The sequence below is a fragment of the Zootermopsis nevadensis genome, unplaced genomic scaffold, assembly GCF_977971745.1.
Source record: "Zootermopsis nevadensis isolate Lab colony 2312 unplaced genomic scaffold, Znev_1.0 Znev_ptg000030l, whole genome shotgun sequence".
Taxonomy (NCBI): domain Eukaryota; kingdom Metazoa; phylum Arthropoda; class Insecta; order Blattodea; family Termopsidae; genus Zootermopsis; species Zootermopsis nevadensis.
The window spans coordinates 22925146-22945886 of record NW_028259162.1 but is presented as its reverse complement, the minus strand read 5'-3'; the positions used below and the strand labels follow the sequence as shown (position 1 = coordinate 22945886).

The following is a 20741-nucleotide window of genomic DNA, read 5'->3' as shown; positions in this document are numbered from 1 at the left end:
ATTGTCGATTCGTTTGGCACAGGAAAAGTTGAAAACAATTGACGGACGCACGCCGGCAGGTTGCAACATGGCGTGGGCTCTGGTACAGTTTATTAATCCAGTTGAATTGCAGCCATCAATAAACAGTTTCATGTGGGTTGCGTGGCTTTTCGATCTTTCTGCGTAAGCAGTGGGCCCATTCAACATCATTTAGTTCACTGCGATTCACAAGTTCAAACATCGTCACCAACTCCGTCAGCATCGAAAAATTCAGGGATGGCTTTGAACATTCCTAAAACCCGTTTCATTAAAATTAAGTGGGGGGGGGGGGACTAGCCTAAAATCACATAGCAGGTTAAAATGGCACGCCTGCGTATTGACGAATGGTTTTAAAGTTGTGTCATTCGGTTGGGCATGTTGGTACTCAACTCCAGTGAAAATGGTGTGTTGACAGTGAGCGGGTTTCAAGCTTTGTGTACAAAAATGTGTTTTCACCGACACAGACAACCGAAGATTTGTGATCAATTCGTTGAAGCAGATACCCTGTGAAGACTTTGGAAGTATAAGTCGTAATCAATATTAACGTCTCCCATCACTGTCTCTTGTGTTTGTAGATTAAGGTTTGGAAACAGAAGTGCAGTGAACTTGGGTTAAATGACATAACCTGCTTTGTCAGTGAACATTCTGTACAGAGCATTTCCCTTTCTCTGTCGATGTATTTGATTGCTGGATTCGGTGCTTTGAAACTCTGTTGCAAGTAAGTTAAATGTTACTCTCTTAAAAAATTAACCATTTTTATGTGTGTTTATTTTGTTATTAAGAGCAGGAACGTCTGCTCGGTTTTCTGTTTAGCAAATTTTTGCCTAACATTCTGCTATAACTATTATAAAATAATCTTTATTGGTAAACACAATAGTGGAATAGAAGTAGCCTACGTAATTTTACCCAGGGTCCTGGACTGAAATGGAAGATTATAGACATTTTAGTGATATTTATTTTTTTAATGTCTGTAGGAAGATTAGTTGCATACATAACAGAAATATGTAATCAATCGCACATTGAGGATTCAATGCAAATGTCTTCAGCTGATTTGTATTTATAGTAACTCTAGGCTAGTCCCCCTACTTCTTAATGGACCCAAACCTATTTCAGGCCCCCGTAGGCACTGGATTGGATCATAATTTCTCATTAATTAACAGTTCTCCTCCCAGTAGTAAAAATTTGTGGGTATTTAATTTGTCAGTTTGAAGGACAAGTCCTCTGTCTCTAAAATAAACTTCTTAGCGATAAAACCATCTGCATGAGAAGAAAGGACAGCACTTGGCTTGTGATAATGATGATGATGCACTCTTATAAGCTAGCAGGTGGCATAGCTGTCCAAGGGGGTAACAGATCAGCTGCTTGAGACGTGTTGCTTGTTTCATAACGTTTGTATCTGCGACGCACTACGAACTACATATGTGGAGTATCCCAGTACTCCAGCTAGTTAAACTTAAATTATTACTGAGTTTGATGGCATTTAAAATTTAGCACCACTTTCATACAAGAAGCACTCACAGTGTTTAATGCCACCGTGAATATGCAGTTCTGGGTATTTTAGAGTAAGCCTTGAAAGTCTTCACAAATTTTAGAATTGCCACACCCGTTTTATAATCATCTGGTGTTGATTAAACATCATATGGGGTTATGGATTGTACGTATTTTTCTCAGTTATTCCATGCTAGTTGATGCATTGAAATAAGATGTGGGTTAAACGTCATTTATTCATGCACCATAATTTTGTATGCATGTTCATATTCACAGTGGTACGTAATGTGCATAGTTTAAATGTCACAATTATGTATAAGTAGATTTGTCTCTGGTGCTTATTAAGTGTTAATTTGGAGGCGTATGGGGTTAGCAGATGGACAGTTTCACTCTTTCTTGATCATGGAACGAAAAACTTTGTTCTGCACACGTACGAGGTCTCAAAATTTTAACATTAAAATCCTGGTCTCGCTGCTCCACTGTGTAATGCAACAGTTAATTGAATTTTCTTTTGCTGATTGCTTAAAAACCCCTTTGATGAATGTGCGGTGTTGTGGAACATGGCCGCACACCTGAACGAAAGAATGAGTCCGTTAGAATCGTGTGCGTTTATTCACAATGACATTCTCAGATACCACAACCTCCATAAAAGAAACAAATTTCTTAAATTTTTCCTTCGCAGATTAAAATATCTTCGAGATAATGTGATGTGTCTTTTTTAACAAAAATCTGTTGTCTGTATTTACCACTAAGACTGTGGGTAAAAATTTTAAAATTGTCGCTGTAGACTTTGGCTTCTCACACGCGTATAAAACTGTCAGTTGCTTTAAAGGAAGGAGACGGTGGTTCTGTTGTCACAGCGAATGAAGAGACAAGGAGTTTCGGACAAAGCTCGGCTCAAGGACACTGTAAACGGTATCGCTCGCTCACACTTTTGCTGCTATTTAGTGGAAGTGGAGGATAGAAATAGAATGGATTATTCAAACAATTGTCTGCGAAAGCCCGAAAGTGGCTGTTTCTGGGACATTGCATCATGTAGTCTGGTAGATATTAACCGACGTTTCAGAGGAGCATACTGCACATGCACTGATACGGCTAGAAGACATAAACGCATGAAACGAGCTGTTGGAAGATAGAAATTCTTATAATTTGAATGTTAATTGATTTAAAATTTGAGTTATTTTATAAGACGAGATAAATCATCGGTTGACTCACTGGGTTGTTTGTTTTAAATTCGGATTTACTGGTTTTGTGATAATTAGAAATAATTAGTTTCGGGGCACGAAACGAAATTCCCCACGAATCCCCGAAACATTAAAGTCACATCTTGTTCTGCGAGGTTTCCGCATCAAAATTCTTTTCGCAAACTCGTTTCGTCCGCCTCTGTGCCACACTGGCTTGCTCCACGCATTCTGATTTCCGACACTACGCGGCGGTAAGTGGACAGCTGCACGCTCCGTGAGCTTTACCCGAAGGAAAGAGCTGAAGCGGAGGGTGGCCCCGCAGTTTGCCGCCACTGATTATATGGCCTGTCCAAACATTGACGGCGCTGTAATCCACCCGGTTATTGAGCGCACTAATCTCTGCCCCATCTGGCGGAGAGAGATTTAATTAGTGTCGTACAGTCCGTGTATAAACCTCAGTAATTGATGTGAAGTTGCCCTGCGCTAAAACAGAATGCCGTTGAGGTCTTCGTGGACCTCGGAGGTCACTCCGCCTCCGGTACGCGATAAACAGGGCGAGTGGACGTGACGCAAGGCCAGTGTGGATAGAAGATGATGAGAAATCTTGTCCCTGTATAGAATCGAACAGCGACTATCCAGTTCACTCGCCGATCTGTGACGGCTGCCTGAAGCTGAAGTTTCCATTTCGCGTTGGCTCTTCGTCCGAATTCTTGGCGCCGTGTTCTCGAATAAAATGACCAGGATCTGAGAGCCGAAGTCTCGCAGTCAGTTCTCGACTTCGTCCTAGTAAACAGAACCAACACTCGCAGTTTTGTGTTTGTTCATTTAAAAAAACGCCAAGATTTCTCTGAAATTTAGTCCTTCAATTTTTTGCGTCTGAGCGTTCATTAGTTACGAAGTGCGACGCTTTGTGAAAGCGCCTAATCTCCGTACCATCTGCTAACGTTCTGTAGCGTCTGATGAGTAGAAGCAGGAGGTCCGGATGATTGGGTAAACCCGCGCGAAGTCTCAGTCAGGCTCGTCGCCCGTCCCGACGCGTTCGAACCAAGAGGAGCCGATATCAAATTAGAACCGCGCATAATTGAAATTCAGGGGCGTTCAAAGGCGGTGATCGACCGAGAGGTGTATCAAACAGCACACAAACGTGGAAGGGAGCAGCCCACCGAATCTGCAAACTATTCATTTTTATCCTTTCTGTTCTGCTCGATGTTGCAAAAGCTATGAGCCGCGCTGCGCTGAGAAATGGGGGAACCTGCAGGCAATAACAAGACGCGGCCCCCGTCCATGTTTGCGAAGTGGTCGCAGTTCGACCTGAGCTTCACCTGGTGCTAATGCCACCAAAAATCCGTCGAGTAGTTCCGGAGATAAAAGACGCGGACTCGCACCTTGGGGTACAGCGTGACGTCAGAGAGCCTTCTAATTGCAGGACCCGGTCGCCTCATCTCGACGCAGAAAATTAGATTTCTTCTTGCTTTGAGCCGCTCTGAATAACAAACACGAGCGACGTTATTTTGCGACCCGCGCTGCGATTGGCTGGCGCGGAATTGACGAAAGAGGCTTCCATATTTGTTATGCAGGAGCCCTGAGCAGTCCGTTTGAAACTTCATCGCTACGCCAGGAAATCTAATTTCCAGGGGAAACGACGGCTTTTTGACAAGCCCGGGGCGACATCTGCTTGAAAACGACACGATCATTCGGGGACCGCGGGTCGCGGACGGTTCCCGACGACGACGAGCCATCGCTGTTGGCTCGTGTCTCAGGTTTGAATCCCGGGGCGTTACGCGCATTCAACAGAAGTTGTAACAAATGCGCCCATTGCCTTCTCCGTGTCAGTCTGTCTGTTCGTTCTGTCGCATGGGCGAATCCAGCGACTGGAGAACCACTGAGCGGATTTACAGTTCGCGAAATTTCGTACTTGGGACTGTTACTGAAACATGCGAAATTCCAGGTTCTTGCGGCGGCAGAGAGTGTTCCCGGAATCCTCGGTCAGCGCCTATCAGAACGTCCCAGAGGACGGCCGTCTCTTTGTTGCAGCACGCGAATTTCGGATAGCAATAATGGGGACTCCGAAAATGCCTAAAGGGGCTTTTACGCGAACATGACTGCGTGAGTTGTTACTCTGTGCATGCATTTCCGAACTTGTTCTGTGTTGCGTTGACGTACAGTTAGGAGACATTATTCTCTAAAAGTCAAAGCTCATGGAGCAGGACGTGACAGTCGCTTCTTTCGTAACTCATATTCCACATAAAATATTTTATTTAGATGAAATTGAGGAGGGAAGAATGAGCAGGGCGTGGGAGAGATGAAAAGTGCAAACAAAATTTTGGTCAGAATTCCTGAAAGAACGAACGTAGATGTCATCTACTATTAAAAGGGATCTTAAGAAATCAGAAAACGAGCTTGTCCACTGAATTCGCCAGTCCTGTGGTGGGGGAGGGGGGGGGGTTGGAAAATGCGGCAATGAACCTTTGATTTCCTTAAATTGCTGGGAAAATAAAAAATAATTCTCATATTTTTGTTTACTTTGGTGGGTTTATGTTAACTGTATTTTAAGTATGTTAAAATTTTACTTTAGTTTGACCACATGAGCGACTGTCAGCTTCTAAACACTCTGATTGTTGGAGGTCGTTAGTTGGTGGTGCCATAAGCGTAATTCAATCATCCTAAAATACTTTTGCCCATTAAGAAATTCGGGTGGAATGGGTTGGCAAGACTGACAGGACAGTGTGACGAAGTTCATTGCATGTTTGGTTCTGAAGAACTGAGAGACGTAAGTTGGCTATCACGTCCAGTCCATGTCGTGGTATATAGCAGCAACACGTAAACCCCCCTCTGTATATGGTTTTCTAGAAACGGACGGTAAGTCCATTCAGTGTAAAACGCACAAGCGAGGGCTATAAAATGACCGGTCGGCCGGTTTCGGGTCACCTGTCACTGCGGTGAAACTGGGTGACGGCCTTCTGATGATTTACATTTCCATAAATCACAGCAGGTTCAGGCTACAGCCGAACCACAAGAACAGCGGGACACCGCGTGAGAAACTGACCTCCTCCTCCGGCACTGAATGGGTCGGTGGCCCACGCACTCTTGCCCAGAAAACTTCGTCGTTTGATCCAATCCTCTCCGTATCTGTCCACTTCGCAGCGTCGTCACACACTATCTGATAAGAGAATTGACACGTGGCTTCCTATCCCAAATTACCCTCGTGCTAGCTACACGGCTTGCCCATCACAGCACCCTTCATACCATTATTCTACTAAAATTGGGACAGAGCGAGAATTCGGGTTGTCACAGCGGCGAGTATAAAGATGGCGCCTTATAGGCCTGTAGAAATTTAAGGGTGTTTCAGAGATCCTTGCTGCTTCCATCGTCAGGGCCCTCGATGTATGTTTTTTCTCTGAGACCGAAAGGCAAAATGTCGCGTAGACTTAAAACAAGTTCCCGATTCCATGGAACAGAATCCTTCTAGAGAAGCGAATAGGCGCTCAGGTGGTTAAGAAATGCAGCGTCGAAGGTCCTTTACTTTATTGGTGAGAACCCAGCACAGAATCCTTCCTTGAATACAGTAAACTTCGCCACATTCTCTCTCTACTTCATTGTGATCCATTTTAATAATATTTTCCCATCCCTGTCTATGTTATCCAAGTGGCTTTTTCCCATAAATTTTGCCTACTAAAAATTTTGCGTACAACTCTCACCGCCATCATTTGATAACCCTGATAACATCATATTTGTCGAAGGGTATAATTCTACTCAGGTCAACTTGCTCACTTCAGAAGTTTGTCAGTTCGACTTCTGTGCCGTAAAACTGTGTGGACACGCTGTAGCAGCCTGCAAAGTCGGAAGACCAACCTCAGACCGAAACGTCCATCATAAATCTCGTTCATTTTAGATACGAACCCTCAGGACCGTCGGCACGAGGCGTTGGATCCGGACTGTACCACGCAGTAGCCGGTCAGTTTATGGCGCCCAATTGCTTATATTGCACCATCCACCAGTGTGGTGGCGCATTCGTCACAGTGTAAACAATCGCCCGGCCAAATTCCTCCCTCTGCTTTGTGTTTTGTGGAGACGAAACCCACAAGAAAGCCGAGGGACTGACAAACTGCTTGTCGCGTACCCACGCAATAACCAAGGTTTCTGGTAGCAGAACTCTTCTGGGCTGTCGCGCCGTGTAGTCTGGTAGAAGGTTAACTGGGTTTCAGAGGTGCTTGCTGCCTCCATCATCAGAGCGATCATCGCCCCGATGATGGAGGCAGCAAGCACCTCTCTGCAACACGGCCCAGCAACCCAGAAGACTTCCACCTTAGCGCTCGCCTGAAATCTGACCCACAACACAAAAGTCGGCAGTTCGACGCGATCTTGAACCGACTTACGTCCTTCACGCTGTCCTCTCGTCTTCTGCGTAATCGAGTGAGCGCGTTCCACCTTGTGCATGTGCACGTCAGTCCCTAAACAGGATCTGTGAGGCCACCAGATGCCCCGTCTCAGCTCCAAATTAGGGTGATATGAAGCGCTCGGTTAGTCGGTGATGATATGATGATGTGCATTCCGAGGTCCTGGCAGTTTTCAATCAGCGCCCTCGCTGGGCCAGGGGTCAGTTAGGCCGCTACCAGACACGCTGCAGTCGGAGAGGCCCGCATTCGGAGGTCGCAGGAGGATTTAACTGTGGCCAGTGGCGAGCTTTGTTATTAGTGGCGTTGAGCTAGACAATTGAAATCTGAGGTTTTCACGGCGGTGAGTCCGAAGTTGTCGGTCTTTTCTGGGTTGCTGCGCCGTGCAGTCTAGTAGAAGTTTACCGACATTTCAGACGTGTTTGCTGCCTCCATTATCAGGGCGATGATCGCTCTGATGACGGAGGCAGCAGCAAACGACCTAGAAGACGATTATCTTCAAAGTAGATGATAATAACAATCTACACTTTTCTTCGAAGTGACGTGTGTAATTTGTTTTGCAATTGTAATTTTTTTAAAATTTATGTCTGGATGGTAAAAATGTGGTCCACGATCCTGTCGTCGCTTTCCCTACGCGGTACGCGCCCTACCCATCCCCCCCCCCCCCGGTTGGTTTGTTTGCCGTAACAATGGCTACTGGGAGGGTAGTGATTCAAGCCCTGAAGAAGGTCGAACGGAGCAAAGTGGTCGAAGGAAAATTGACCTTCAGCGGGTTATCACAACGCACACAAACAAGCGCCTTATGGAAGCCGAACCCTCCTGAATCAGCTGTTTTGTAGATTTACTACTTTCATCGTCGTTTTCACAAAATCCGGCCACTGGACCCTGTCCTGAAACGGTCCTTGTGGTCCACATCCTAAAGAGGCTGTCTTCTGGTTTCGTGAAAATCCGTCTATCGACAGCCAGTGGATTGCGATGACAGCGTAAGCCACGCTCCATTGTACTACATTTCACCAAAATTCCAATCCGCGTCCCGAAGCGACGCTTTAAACTGAAACGGGTGGAAAACTCGGCTAACCGAACGTCGCGGTTGCGTGATTGCCGATGTTGCATGTCGTATGGGAGATTCGATTCTGGGCTAGGATGCTGAAGAGATTTATTTGTCTTGTTCACATGAACGAGCAAAGAAGGCCGTCATCTGATCCTAATTCAAAACCATCTTCCAGCTCTAAGCGTCGTTAAATAAGCAGTCTGTGGCGTGGAGCAGTTGACGTTGTGTTTGTGTTGGTCGGGTTTCATGAACAACAAACGGCAATTTGATCCACTTAATACCAAACTCGGTTTATCAGCTGCCCATGTACCTCTTCCAACTGCTGATTGTGGCTAATCTGATAATGAGATTCCCCATTATCGCAGTTCATCGCCGTTTTCACAAAATCGCAGTGCGATATGCGGCTTTATCCTATCCGGGTCACACGTTCGCGACATCTTCCTAGTTCCTGAACTGCAGAGTCACGCCGAAGGCCGGCACTCGCCCTAGTAGCGATGCCACAGTTTTCCGGGAAACGAATGAAACATTTCCGAAATTTCGACATAAGTGGGCGTTCTGATCAGTAGGTTCATGTGTTCAAATCATGCGCGGTACTTGAATCCAGTCGAACTACTAGCATATTGCGCAGAATTTGTTCGTCTCTAATGGGATTACAATTCGCAAGAGATAACGCGAAGTACAATCGTTAACAGCTGTTTCCAGGATTCACGTTATCAAGATGGATGTGTTTATGTTGGCACTTAGGCAAGTAACCACACCTCCTGCTCGAAAACGAACGCAGTCCGAAGTTCATGAGCGAATTTAAGGCGTTCGGAAAATAAAACATGCTCTGAAGGTCGAAGGTGGCTGTCTCCTGGGACGTTTACCGACGTTTTGGAGGTCCTTGCTGCCTTCATCATCAGAGCGATGGCGGTAGCAAGGACCTCCGAAACGTCGGTAGACTTCTGCCATATTGCACGGCGCAACATCCCAGAAGATAGCCATCTCGCCTAAGCGAGAAGCTGAGCTCTCCTCCTTCAAACGAGTTTCCACGTCGAATCAAAGCGGCGTTCGGAAGAGGCGAAGGGAAGATTCTTGCTCGTGACGCGGCGGATAACTCGAATCCCGACCATTCGCCTCGCCCTGCGATAGCGGCTCTTCAAAGTGCGGGAGATGTAAGACGCCGCTATCAGCGCATTATTCGTGATACGAGTCGCTGTGCGTGCAGCAGTGGCGCAAGCGTTCGCCGCGGTGCCACTGGATAGCGCGCGGCCCCGAGCGACCCTTGGGCCGATGTCCCTGTCGCCCCAGGTAAGGGCCACGCCCTGAGTGTTTGGGGCGAGAGAGTTTATTGCCGGCAGGTGTCGTTTCGACTATCGGCAGTGCGCAGCCCGCGGAGAATGTTCCGCTACCAAAGCAGGTTCCATACTGAACTGAACGGCAATCAGTGTTCGACATCGCCGTCTCAACTGCAACGGCTACTGGGTACATCCCAGCACAGTTGACAAACTCGCACCTTAAAACATACAGTGAAATGCTCAATACTCGCAAGTGCTCTGTCTTCGAATGAAGACACAAAAGCAGATTTTGCCTTCAAATCTTCCTTTCTCATCCCTGCCTCATGTCTTGCCCACACTTGATTTCAGTAGTCTAAGAAATATTTGCAAAATCTAGCCGTCAGATGAGATGACAATTTTGAAATGAGTCTTAAAGAAACTGTTTTCATTTGGTTCGGTACGGGGCTCTTGTGAACAGTGTCATGAACATTCGGCTTCCGTAAAAGGAGGGGAATTTCTGGACTATCTGAATGACCATCAGCTTGTTAAGTAGGCTTATCTTAATTAAATCTCAACATTCGCTGCTTCAGTCTGATCTGCCCCCCCCACCCGGGCCCCCCTCACAGGACAGAAGTGGCGTTGTCAGCAAACGCCAGGAGAGGGGAAAATCAGCGCACAGCTCCGCGCGTCTTGACGTCCTTACAGCGTGGGTAGTTCTCACGGCTGAGACGCCGGACGACCTCAGCTCTTCGGCGGAGGGCAAACACGTCTCGAGGAAGATTTCTTGTCCGCAGGCCCAAGCCAGCAGCCGGGCCACCTGCTCGGCCCTTGAAACAGATCCAGTGGCGATGACACAGTCCAGACGCGTCCCAGACAAATTCCTCAGCCACTGGAGCAGGGGGGGAGAGAGGAACGCTTACAGATGTAGCAGGGCGACAAAAACAGTTTGGACAGTGGGATCTCCGGCCGAGAACCGAACCCGGGACCTCCCGATCACGAAGAAAGTAATGTTTCGGAAGCATCTAGATAACATAGCCGGGGACAAAGAAATCCATGAAGATGTAGATTATGGGGACAAAGCGAATCTTGAGGAACGCCTTATCATGCAGTGTTTCTCAAAATGTGCTCCGCGTAACCTTGGTACACCCAGCAATTCTGTTATAAGAGCAGAAATTGCGTGTAACTTATGGGGTTTGTAGCATTGGGAACGCACGCAAGAATACGCACACGCTGAATGAGAAATCTGTTTTCTTTCCACCCGTGAATCGAGTGAACTCGCGTGTGTTCAGCCTCTGCACGGCGAATGTACGTAAGTGAGGCAATGCCCCATTAGACGGGCACTTTGCAATAGTTACGTCGTGTAACACTAGGGTAGGCTACTGTTGTGATGTGATTGATTATTACGTCCACAAAGGACGTACGCTTAATACATTAAAGGTTTTAGCATAATCACTAAATACTTCTGATTAAAGAATTCTAAACTTTTCGTGCAGAGTTCGGAGTTCACGAGCTGTCTTCGTCGAAGCCACGAACTTCGAATTGTTAGAACGGCGAAAAGTAAAAGTGGATCCTTGTTTAGGCCCACAAAATAAAATTTTGTTTCGGAGGAACGGCTTGTCTGTCATTACGACAGTCCAGTTGCAAATCTGAGAAATGTGAAATGGTTTCCTTATCGCTAGGGCTCTCTGATTTCTTGAAATGCGCGCAGGCCAAAGCAACGAGCACTAATTTGACTGTATCTGCCGCCGAAAGATAAGATTGTCACAAGGAGGCTGAAATGGAACGGTCCTGGTTGGACGGGTGTGTGTGTGAGACCACGTCAGCAACTTCATTGCCCTTCGTACACGCATCCCAGCGACTGAGGTTCTTAGCGAAGAAGTAGCTGACTGAAGTTCCTGAATTTGGACGAGAGACACTGAAGACCAAACAGATTACATTATTCCGCGTAATGCCTTGAGGTCTAACTCTGCTAACATTTGATAATTTTCTGTTTGATAAACTAGACTAGAGTTTGTAAGTGATTCAACACAACCGCGGTACCTGTTGGAGGTTGATGTAGCAGGCCTTACGTTCGCCTGATTCCCCAGCAAGAGGTCGGCTAACTTTTCTGAGTAGTTGTAAGTACCTTTTTTTGGGGGGGGGGGGGGGGTTAATTCTCTGACAAGAATGAAGCCGAGAACAGCCAGAGTGGATGAGCGCAGCTCAGACTCTGCCGTCGAAAAACGCAGATTCGAAACGCGAATCCCAGCCGTGATCAGTCTGCGTTGCAGTGAGGTCGCATTTACTGGGGTCATCTGGCTCCACGTGGTCGGCCTGGCTATTGATCTGAAGAATCGCGAAGGAAATCTTTTACGCTACTAGCCTATGAACCACAGGCCAACACGACCGCGGGATATTATTATTATTATTCCATCTTTTCACCATCTTACAGGGCACGTATTTACTTCTATGTACCCGATACAAACCTTGCCCCCGAGGTACATAGTGCAGCAGCTATTTCCGAAATACATTTCGTTTTTAATGTGTTACATGTATTAGATAAAAACCCTGTTTCAAAAGTAGCTTTACAACTTCGCAGGAGAATATAAATTTATTTAAAGGACGTGCGCAATATTTTTAAATGCACACATTTAGCCAAACACATCAAGTTTCATGTGCCGTACCAAGAAAGCCGGTGGGCCACGTGTTTCTGAAGACGCCGTGGAACAGATTAGGGAGAGCTTCGCTCGAAGTCCACGCAAGTCAACGAGACGTGCATCTCGGGAAAGTGGGATTCCACATGTGACTTTGTGGCTAGTGTTACGAAGAGCGTCCAGATGATCCACGGTGCAAGCCATTTCAGGTGGTGATAAACTGGCTCGTGAGGAATTTTGTACGGAAATGTTACGGCGGGTTGAAGACGACGAAGGATTTCTGGACTCAGTAATTTTCAGTGACAAAAGCACGTTCCATGTCACTGGTAAGGTCAACACGTGCCTTCCTGGAACATCTTCGTGACAGTCCGAAAGTTAAAGTGTGCGGTCCGTTCTTTCCATGACCATTACCGGCGTCGTGTATCTGGACATGCTCCGACAGTTCCTCATTCCTCAACTTTACGAAGATGACCAGGTCGGGCCGCACCAATAGGACGGCCACCTCGTTCTCTGGATCTAACACCTTTAGATTTCTTCTTGTTGGGATTTGTTAAAGATCGAGTGTACGTGCAAATGTGGCCGAACTCCGAACTCGAATTACCGTCGCAGTTGCTGAAGTGACACCGGAGACGCTGCACCGCGCGTGGCAAGAAATTGACTACGGATGGGGCGTCTGCCGCGTAACAAATGAAAGTCGCATCGAACCATAAAAATCCGATGGACATAAAACTCGAAGTGTTTGACTACATTTCCATGTTCTGAAATTATATGTTTCTCCAATATCTCGCACTCAAGTTGTTAAGCTACTTTTGAAACACGCTGTATATTTTAATATGAGGGATGACTATATATATTTTACATCAGCGTCTTTCGAATGATGTATGAAGTTGCCAAAATGGCGGTCTTCTGAAGTTCCCTGATGTCGTGTTCGCCCGGGATGTTGGCCAAATATTTTTTGAGTGACCTGGAGACAGTTCCTGTTGCTCCTCTAATTATTGGGATTACTTTTGCTTTCACTTTCCACATTCGTTATATTTCGATGAGAAGGTCCTTCTATTTCAAGATCTTCTCCACTTTGTAAGATTTGAGGTTTTCACAGCGGTGAGTATGAAGATTTCCGTCTTCTGGGTTGTTGCGCTGTGTAGTCTGGTCGATGTTTACCAACGTTTCAGAGGTCATACTGCCTCCATCATCAGGGCGATGAGTATGAAGATTTCTGTCTTCTGGGTTGTTGCGCTGTGTAGTCTGGTCGATGTTTACCAACGTTTCAGAGGTCATACTGCCTCCATCATCAGGGCGATGAGTATGAAGATTTCTGTCTTCTGGGTTGTTGCGCTGTGTAGTCTGGTCGATGTTTACCAACGTTTCGGAGGTCATACTGCCTCCGTCATCGCCCTGATGACGGAGGCAGTATGACCTCCGAAACGTCGGTGGAAATCTACCAGATTACACAGCGCAACAACCCAGAAGACGGAAATCTTCGTACTCACCGCTTTCTTCTTAATTGCATTTATTATTATTATTATTATTATTATTATTATTAAAATACTTCAGAATTTCGTTGCGATTGTGGGGATTTAAAAACGTCGATTTTTTTTACATGACCTGAATTCTAGACTGAGATTCGCCACTGTTGAAATTTCGACCGGAACTTCCTAACAGGCCGACACGCCTACTCACTCACGAGCCGCGGTTTGATACAGCCTCTAGGAATATGGCAACGCAATGGAATATTCTCACAGCCTAGCAGTCATGGGTTCGAGGCCCTTTCTACTGCGAATTGTAGGGCAGAATGACTGTGGACCTACGCAGTTAGGCTTGAGGATGATTTCAGTTTCTTCTAAGCAAATCTGGGCTTACCGCCTGTGCCAATCGGTGGAAAATTCGCACTACGCCCTCAGCTCACATAAACTCCCTTCAACTACAGAGCAGCATTCAGTGGCGTTTGTTGTGCACTGAGACGAAATTACGGCAACTGATTTTTGCAATGAAGAAGGCATCGTTTTAATCTGCTGTAAGTTTTAGGTTTAAATAAGAAAACTGCTGAGCTAGGATAATGACGACCACGTTGTATTAGGAAACGGACGGTTTCCGTGAAATTGAGTGAGCAACAGACGGACGGACTGACGCTGCCACCAACGCAACTTCCTCCTACTTCGTCAGTCTCGAGATAAGCCGCTTCCTCTCCGCGTTTCGTAACGATCAGCGCCGCCATTAATCGTGCAGTAGTTGAGAGCCTCTCCGCAAGAGGGATGCATGTTACGGAAGACGTACGCGACGAGGCGGGACGTTTGCAGCCGATTGTCCAATAGCAGCGCCGTCGGAAGGGGAGGCGTGGCTGTGCGCGTGCGCAACACAGTAGCAGCTTCTGGGAGTCCGACGCCGAGAACAGTTCCGAAGTGGAGATAGAAGCAGCCGCTCGTGTTTTGTTTTGCTCTGTTTTTGTTTCTGCTGGAGTGGAAGTTCGAGGAGGGGTTGACAGATGGCAGCAGCGGACGATGGTCAACAATTTCTCTGCTCTCAAGGTGAATATTTTAAGGGACGGGACGTAAACACGGGACCAAGGAGACGTCCAGTCCTCTCGCCTGCAATTATGAGACCTTTTACTTTCGCGCGACGTTTCGGGAAGGAGCTTCAGACACGTTCGCACTTCGAAATTTTGTTCGCGCGTGTGGAATGCAGTGAACGTCGTATTGAACGTCGAGAGGCGGAAAGTTTGTGGAGTAGGTGAGCGACTGTCAGGCTCCCCCGACAAAGACTTTGCAGCCTGGTGTTCGTTGCGACGATTCTACAACAGACCCGAATCCAGTGGCCGGATTCTGTCACGAGTCAGCTGACGTCATTAGAGGATGCCCATTGAGAGGGCAGGCAATTTTATTACGAATTCAATCCGACGGCTGTTACGTGTCTGTAGAAACAGCGGAATCCGTAGGCCTGTAGAGCCTGGTAACCGCATTTATTGTACCCTGTAAATGTCAGTTCGCTGTGCTCGGACGCATTTCAGGCCGTTCCTCAGCCGACAGCGAGTCTCCGCGTGCCTCGGGCAAGCGGGGATGCGGACGATTAGCGACACGGCCGTGGATGCCCGACGTAAGGCCTGACTTCTTAGCCGTTGGGTCGAACCCGAAGCCGTAAGCAACGCGTTCACAGTCGCCTGTTCGATTTCGACAGTCAGGTTCCTCCCTGAACCGTCGAAGGCTTTGCTGTTATTCGTGTAATTTGCGAACAATTTTACGATACGGTAACGCTCTTTAATAAAAATGTATGGGCTGTCTACTTGACGTCATCTTAAGGCATGTTTATTTGATCTTTGTTGTTCTATTTGTGTTTAGAGAATCGAACCCAGGACTCGCATGTGAAATGAAGGTAACCGCTGACCGAGTTAACTGTCGTCGAATTTGGTTTTGTTGGTGAAACATGGAACTAGGTCCAAGATTCATATAACTTTGTTGATGGACCGCAACTCTGCGTCTGTCTGTAAACACTGTGTGACCTTCACCTGAGCATAAGGCATTAGCGATTGATTACATTTCGACCCGAAGTCCGCAGACTTTCCTTTCTTGTCCGTCTGTTGTCTGATTTCGCCATTTGACGGAATCGTTGGACTCATACGTAGGAATCAGCCAGAGCCTGTGTCTTCTGCTTTAGGAGCAAAGCCGAACGAGGCCAAAATTCAAGTGAAACAATAGCATATAGGCCTGTATACTAGGCTTATATTTCGTGGTGTTTAGTGCTGAAGCTCTGAAGATGGAGACAGTATGTTCCTCCAAATCTTTGCTGTTTGAGCGAGAATGAACGTTATCGTTAAAAACTGGGTCTTGGATCGTCTGCAGAAGTCATTGTGATGATTAAGTTTTGCGTCTAATGGCGCATGTCTTCGGTGTCTTTGCTGGGGGTAACAGACGAGGAAGCAACGAGGCTGCTTAGTCGTAGTGTTTCTAAAGTAGCGGACATTGAAAGAGTGGACCACCTTTGATGATTTGCAGTTTAGGCAATGCTTTAATCAGAGGCTGTAAGGAGCGTTCGGTCGAGTGCAAGTTTCGGAAGGTCAGATCTTGCACATGATGTGCGTAAGTCAGTCCACACGACGCAGTGAATATTGTCAAATGCCCTACACCCGGGGTTGAGCTCACTACTTCGTGGTCACTGGTCCTGGTGGGGTCTGTCTGTCTGTCGTAGCTTTGCGTCTGGTTGATCTGCCACGCCAGATCATGCACCCAAAACAACATTTCACATATTTTCTGCATTGTCCTGGCACACGCCACGAGCTGCAAATTACGATGAGCGTCGCACCGACTTGCAAATATGGATTTTTTTCAGGCTGTGCCGAAATGTGTTTTGTGTTGTATAAGAATAAAATTTGTTCAGAGTTTTAGTAAGTGCAGGTTCAGATGACGGGGTCTTCGTTTCCTCCTGGTTTTTGTGATCACCTCTACGTGGATATTAACGGATATAGTCGGCCTATGCGTTTCCACGGCATGTCCAGGCAACAGACGATTTACAACTGTCTTGGTGCTGTGAGCTAATACGAATTTTATGGAGCTGAATTCAAAACTCGTTGCAGGGGGGGGGGGGGGGATTCTGAACCCTGGACTAAGAGTTATGTTGAGTCCGAAACGAATTACGAGTTGCGTGTGGTGCTTTATCGTTCCTGCACTTGGAACCTGTCATATATTTTCGATCCGTGATGGTAAAATGGCGCCCTCAGTTTCCGTGCGCCAGTCGCGTCTTTGTCCGATCTGTTTACATTTCTCAAAGACGAGATAAATTCCCTATAACCGATTCCACAGTAATGAATGTTGCGTTCTCGCGTGTCGCCGATGTTCGACTACAGCGTAAATTATGTAGGCTACCGTGCTAACCTGCGTTATAAAAAAAAACAAGTATTCGAACATAAATCCACGAACAGCTTGTTCGTTCGTGTTGGATATTGTCTAGGCTTAAACTTGTTCTTTAAAACGTGTGAAAATGTTTTATATCCAATGGGTACCGAGGTTGACGATGGGTAGGAGCTATACCTCCTCTGCCCCCCTTACATGACGGGACAGTTTTTAATTCTTTGCAGCCCGTAGTTAGTAGATCACTAAGTGACTTTAAATGAGCTCGTGAACTATAGACAGCGATGCCAGGAGCTGACGAAGCACGTAATTGCGTAAATGTTTCCTTGTCTCTGCCAGGTGCAGAGTCCTTGTTCGGTAAAACTATTTTCCTTAGCAATTATTCGCGGCTTTACATCAGAGGCAGAGACCGAAACAACAAACGGGCGGAGGCCTACAGAAGCCCACGTAGTTTTTAGAGAGAAATCTTTGCGCGAACTGAATGACGCCAACTTTCCTGTGCAGTTAAATATCCCGTGAATATTATTCGTATTAGAGGTTGAGTGCGGATTGCTTGCATTGGTTCCCGAATTAGTCTAAACGCGTGGGATGTGTTTCAGGTTCCTCGATAACGCTGAAGGAGGACGACAGCGCCTCTCCGCTCCTTACTCCGCCACACACGCCGACTCAGTGCCCGAACGGTCGCTTCCCGTTCAACGAAGACAATTCCAGCGACATGGAACTGCCACGGGCCCCCGTGCCCGAGAGCTGGGTCCGTCAACCACACCTGCAGATGCAGGCGTTCGGGTTGTGCATCAGAGAGGAGGACGTGGCCACGTCGTCGGCTTTCAGGCCGTTTTGCAGCTCTTTGCTTCCGTGCCTGCCGCCCCCAGAGCCCGCCAACTACCCAGCACTGCTCTGGCTTTACGGGCAGGCCGCAGCGCGGTTCTACGCCCCCGGGGGGATGCCGGAGACCAGGCCGGCGCCCGTCGTTACGAGGTGTGCGGCGGCGGGAACAGGTCGCACTGGGGGCGGTGGAGGCGGCTCCGGCCCTCGCGCCGCATCGGCGTCTCGCCCCAAGAAGCAGTTCATCTGCAAGTTCTGCAGCCGGCAGTTCACCAAGTCGTACAACCTGCTGATCCACGAGCGCACGCACACGGACGAGCGCCCTTACTCGTGCGACATCTGCGGCAAGGCGTTCCGACGCCAAGACCACCTCAGGGACCACAGGTAGGGTGTTTTCGGGCCTGGTAGGTAATTATCTCACAGACGGGTCTTCAGGCGTCCACGATTGTTGCTGATGTGAGAACCAGCGTCTGGCTAAGAGGCTGTTGGCAACTTTGCAGGTACATCCACTCGAAGGAGAAGCCGTTCAAGTGTGGCGAGTGCGGGAAGGGGTTCTGCCAGTCCCGGACGCTGGCCGTACACAAGATCCTGCACATGGAGGAGTCCCCGCACAAGTGCCCGGTGTGCAGTCGCAGCTTCAACCAGCGCTCCAACCTCAAGACGCACCTCCTCACGCACACCGACCACAAGCCCTACGAGTGTTCCGGTTGCACGAAACTGTTTCGCCGCAACTGCGACCTCAGGCGTCACGAGATGACGCACTGCGACGCCGCGCTACTCGATCTGTCCGTGAGGACACCGCCCCCGGTTCCACTACGGCCGCTAGAACCGCCGCCAGCCGTGAGGAAGCCGACTGGTTTTACTATAGCGGACATTATGAGGCGGTAACAAGTTGGTTCGTATTTATCGTTCGTTTCAATTACTGTAGGAACTTAAAGCTCTTTGAACTCTAGGCAGAAGCGATTCGTGAAATATTTTGTAATCGACTGTGTGAACACTACCCATGATATACCAAGACGTCTGCGTGTCTGTGTTGTACCAAAGTGTTACGGGTTTATTTTCTTCATTCGTATTTTGACTGTGTATATATTTTTGTATTTCAGTTAAGTCACCTTGAACTGGTCGAGGGCTGCGTGCCACATTTGGTGGGGGGGGGGGGGGGGGGGGCTCAAATGTTTCCAGAGATGTGATTGATACACGTAAGTCGATATGTTTCCAGTAGGTGGTACGCCTGCTGCACGCAGGCCCAGCCCAGTCAATGTTTTTGTGCCCTATGATAACTGTACAGCATGTTCCATATAAGAAGTCACTGTGTTATAGTACGTTGTAATTCTTTTCTCTGCCAGTAACGCCTTGCATTGTCGTTGAGGGGACTTGGGATTCTGGTTCTGCGCCGTAGACCAAGCCTCTCGCCTTTACCAAAAGAATCTGTAATTGGTGTAAGCCCTGGGTAACGCGTCTGAGGTTTGACGGTTTTGTGTCGTCAAGCAGATTCTCCCACCTCTTATCTTCAGGGTAAACTTTTCCAAATAAACGCCGAAGTCCATTTCATCAGCTGGTAGAATGTTCTTTAGTTCGCATCTGATGTTGCTCGCGAGGAAAAAATGTGTGATGTTTTATGTCGTCGGATTGAGTTGGTTATCTGAGCGGTAACGCGTCTGGACTGAGTTCTGGCCGGGAACACCCTGACAAGACCCAGACTTTTCGTGGTTTCCTTCAGTCGCTCCAAACGAATAACCTAACCAAATAAAGAACGGCAGGCAGGATTTGTGGGTCATCCTGCGTCTGCCGGGTGGGCGCCTATTAGCAGAGAAATTCGATCCGGGGTTGGGCGCAGGGGATCGATTTACTTTCGCCAGCCTCTGAAGTAATTTCGTAGCCAGTCATCAATAACCCTACCTGCCTGCGTGCCTGGTGTTGGGTTACTGGATGCAAATGTTTGTGAGCGCGTTCCTCAGACGCCGGCGTTGGTGCGCGCCTTACAATCGATTCACGTCACGTCGTTTGAGCATCGCGTGGCCGATGTTCAGTTTTGTGTGAATTCGTAAAAGCCGCTGCTTCATGAACAGATTCAAGGACTTAATTAAGGATCTTATTCGTACCACGAAGATCTTTTTTTACGAATTGAATTTGTGGAGTAAAGGTTGCAGGGGCGTTTGAGCCCCATCGTATCAGCACATGAGCCCTTGAATTTTGACCGGATATTATTGCAACTTGTCAAGCGCAAAGCTCAGCTAAATAATAATATTTAAAATTTTCCCGAAAAGAAAACGCGTCTCCTTAAAAACTAAATTATTTAAGGTCCTGTTCCGTATGAGGCGTGAATTTTTTAAATGACTATGAACACGTGTGTTGATGTGAACACATTCATCACTGGATCTAGGAGATTGGTCAGCTTCACGCTTCGGCCACTATGATAACGGCGTTCGGGTGGACCCAGCGCCGGCCTGGACACGAACTAGCGATCTTCCGGTGAAACTGACCTCTTGGTTTCCATGACAGTGCCAGTGTCTGCAAAATTCCGCTTCTCTGTGGGGCGAAGACGCCGCTGCGTCTGTAGGCCTGCGTGTAATTGGTCATCAAGCCAGTCAGTCAATGTACACCGATGTTTCGATGGAGGAGACTCAGCTTCCTTTCAGATACAGTCTTTAACTGCTGGGGAAAACCACGATAACCCTGGCAGTTCGACCTCGGGACTCAAACAGGGGACGAGCTGGGGGCGTGCCCCCGCTTGGTAATTAAGACGGGACGGGTACAAATCGTAGGCATCCGAACAGCGCGGTCCCCCCCTCCCCCCTCCCACCCCAAGTAATGAGTCTCGGTGTCTGATGCCGGAACACTTTTGGGTCAGAGGTTCGATCCAGCCGGCTGGTCAGACCTGTCGCCGACGTGATGGATGTGCGTGCGTTGTCACAGGCCTCTCAGATGCATTGAACTGGAACCGAACCAGTGCCTCAGAATTTGATCGCTTCACGTATGGCGCGACCAAGGGAAGTTTAGTTGAGTAAGTGTGGCCCCACCTTTTGTGGACAGCTTTGTAATTAGGGCGAGCAG

At 47.7% G+C, this 20741-nt stretch overlaps 1 protein-coding gene across 2 annotated transcripts; it reads left to right on the top strand.

Annotated features, from left to right (window-relative positions):
• The first annotated feature begins 570 nt into the window (after positions 1-570).
• On the top strand, positions 571-19009 carry LOC110839922 (uncharacterized). Of its 2 annotated transcripts, none has more exons than XM_087359019.1 (3): positions 571-736; positions 17462-18071; positions 18188-19009. In XM_087359019.1, the coding sequence occupies exons 2-3, from the start codon at positions 17578-17580 to the stop codon at positions 18573-18575; spliced, it is 882 nt and encodes a 293-aa protein (XP_087215145.1). In that variant the 5' UTR covers positions 571-736; positions 17462-17577; the 3' UTR covers positions 18576-19009. The 2 variants fall into 2 exon arrangements, with proteins under 2 accessions (XP_087215145.1, XP_021940232.2); XM_022084540.2 differs by lacking the exon at positions 571-736 and adding an exon at positions 14399-14549.
• The last annotated feature ends 1732 nt before the right edge of the window (positions 19010-20741 follow it).

What these genes read in the sequence shown, in the direction of transcription:
- LOC110839922 (XM_022084540.2), top strand. Translation starts at nt 14,507, where the DNA reads ATGGCAGCAGCGGACGATGGTCAACAATTTCTCTGCTCTCAAG. An exon ending in ACAATTTCTCTGCTCTCAAG is followed by an intron (nt 14,550 to 17,461) that starts GTGAATATTTTA and finishes GATGTGTTTCAG; the next exon opens with GTTCCTCGATAACGCTGAAG. An exon ending in GACCACCTCAGGGACCACAG is followed by an intron (nt 18,072 to 18,187) that starts GTAGGGTGTTTT and finishes GCAACTTTGCAG; the next exon opens with GTACATCCACTCGAAGGAGA.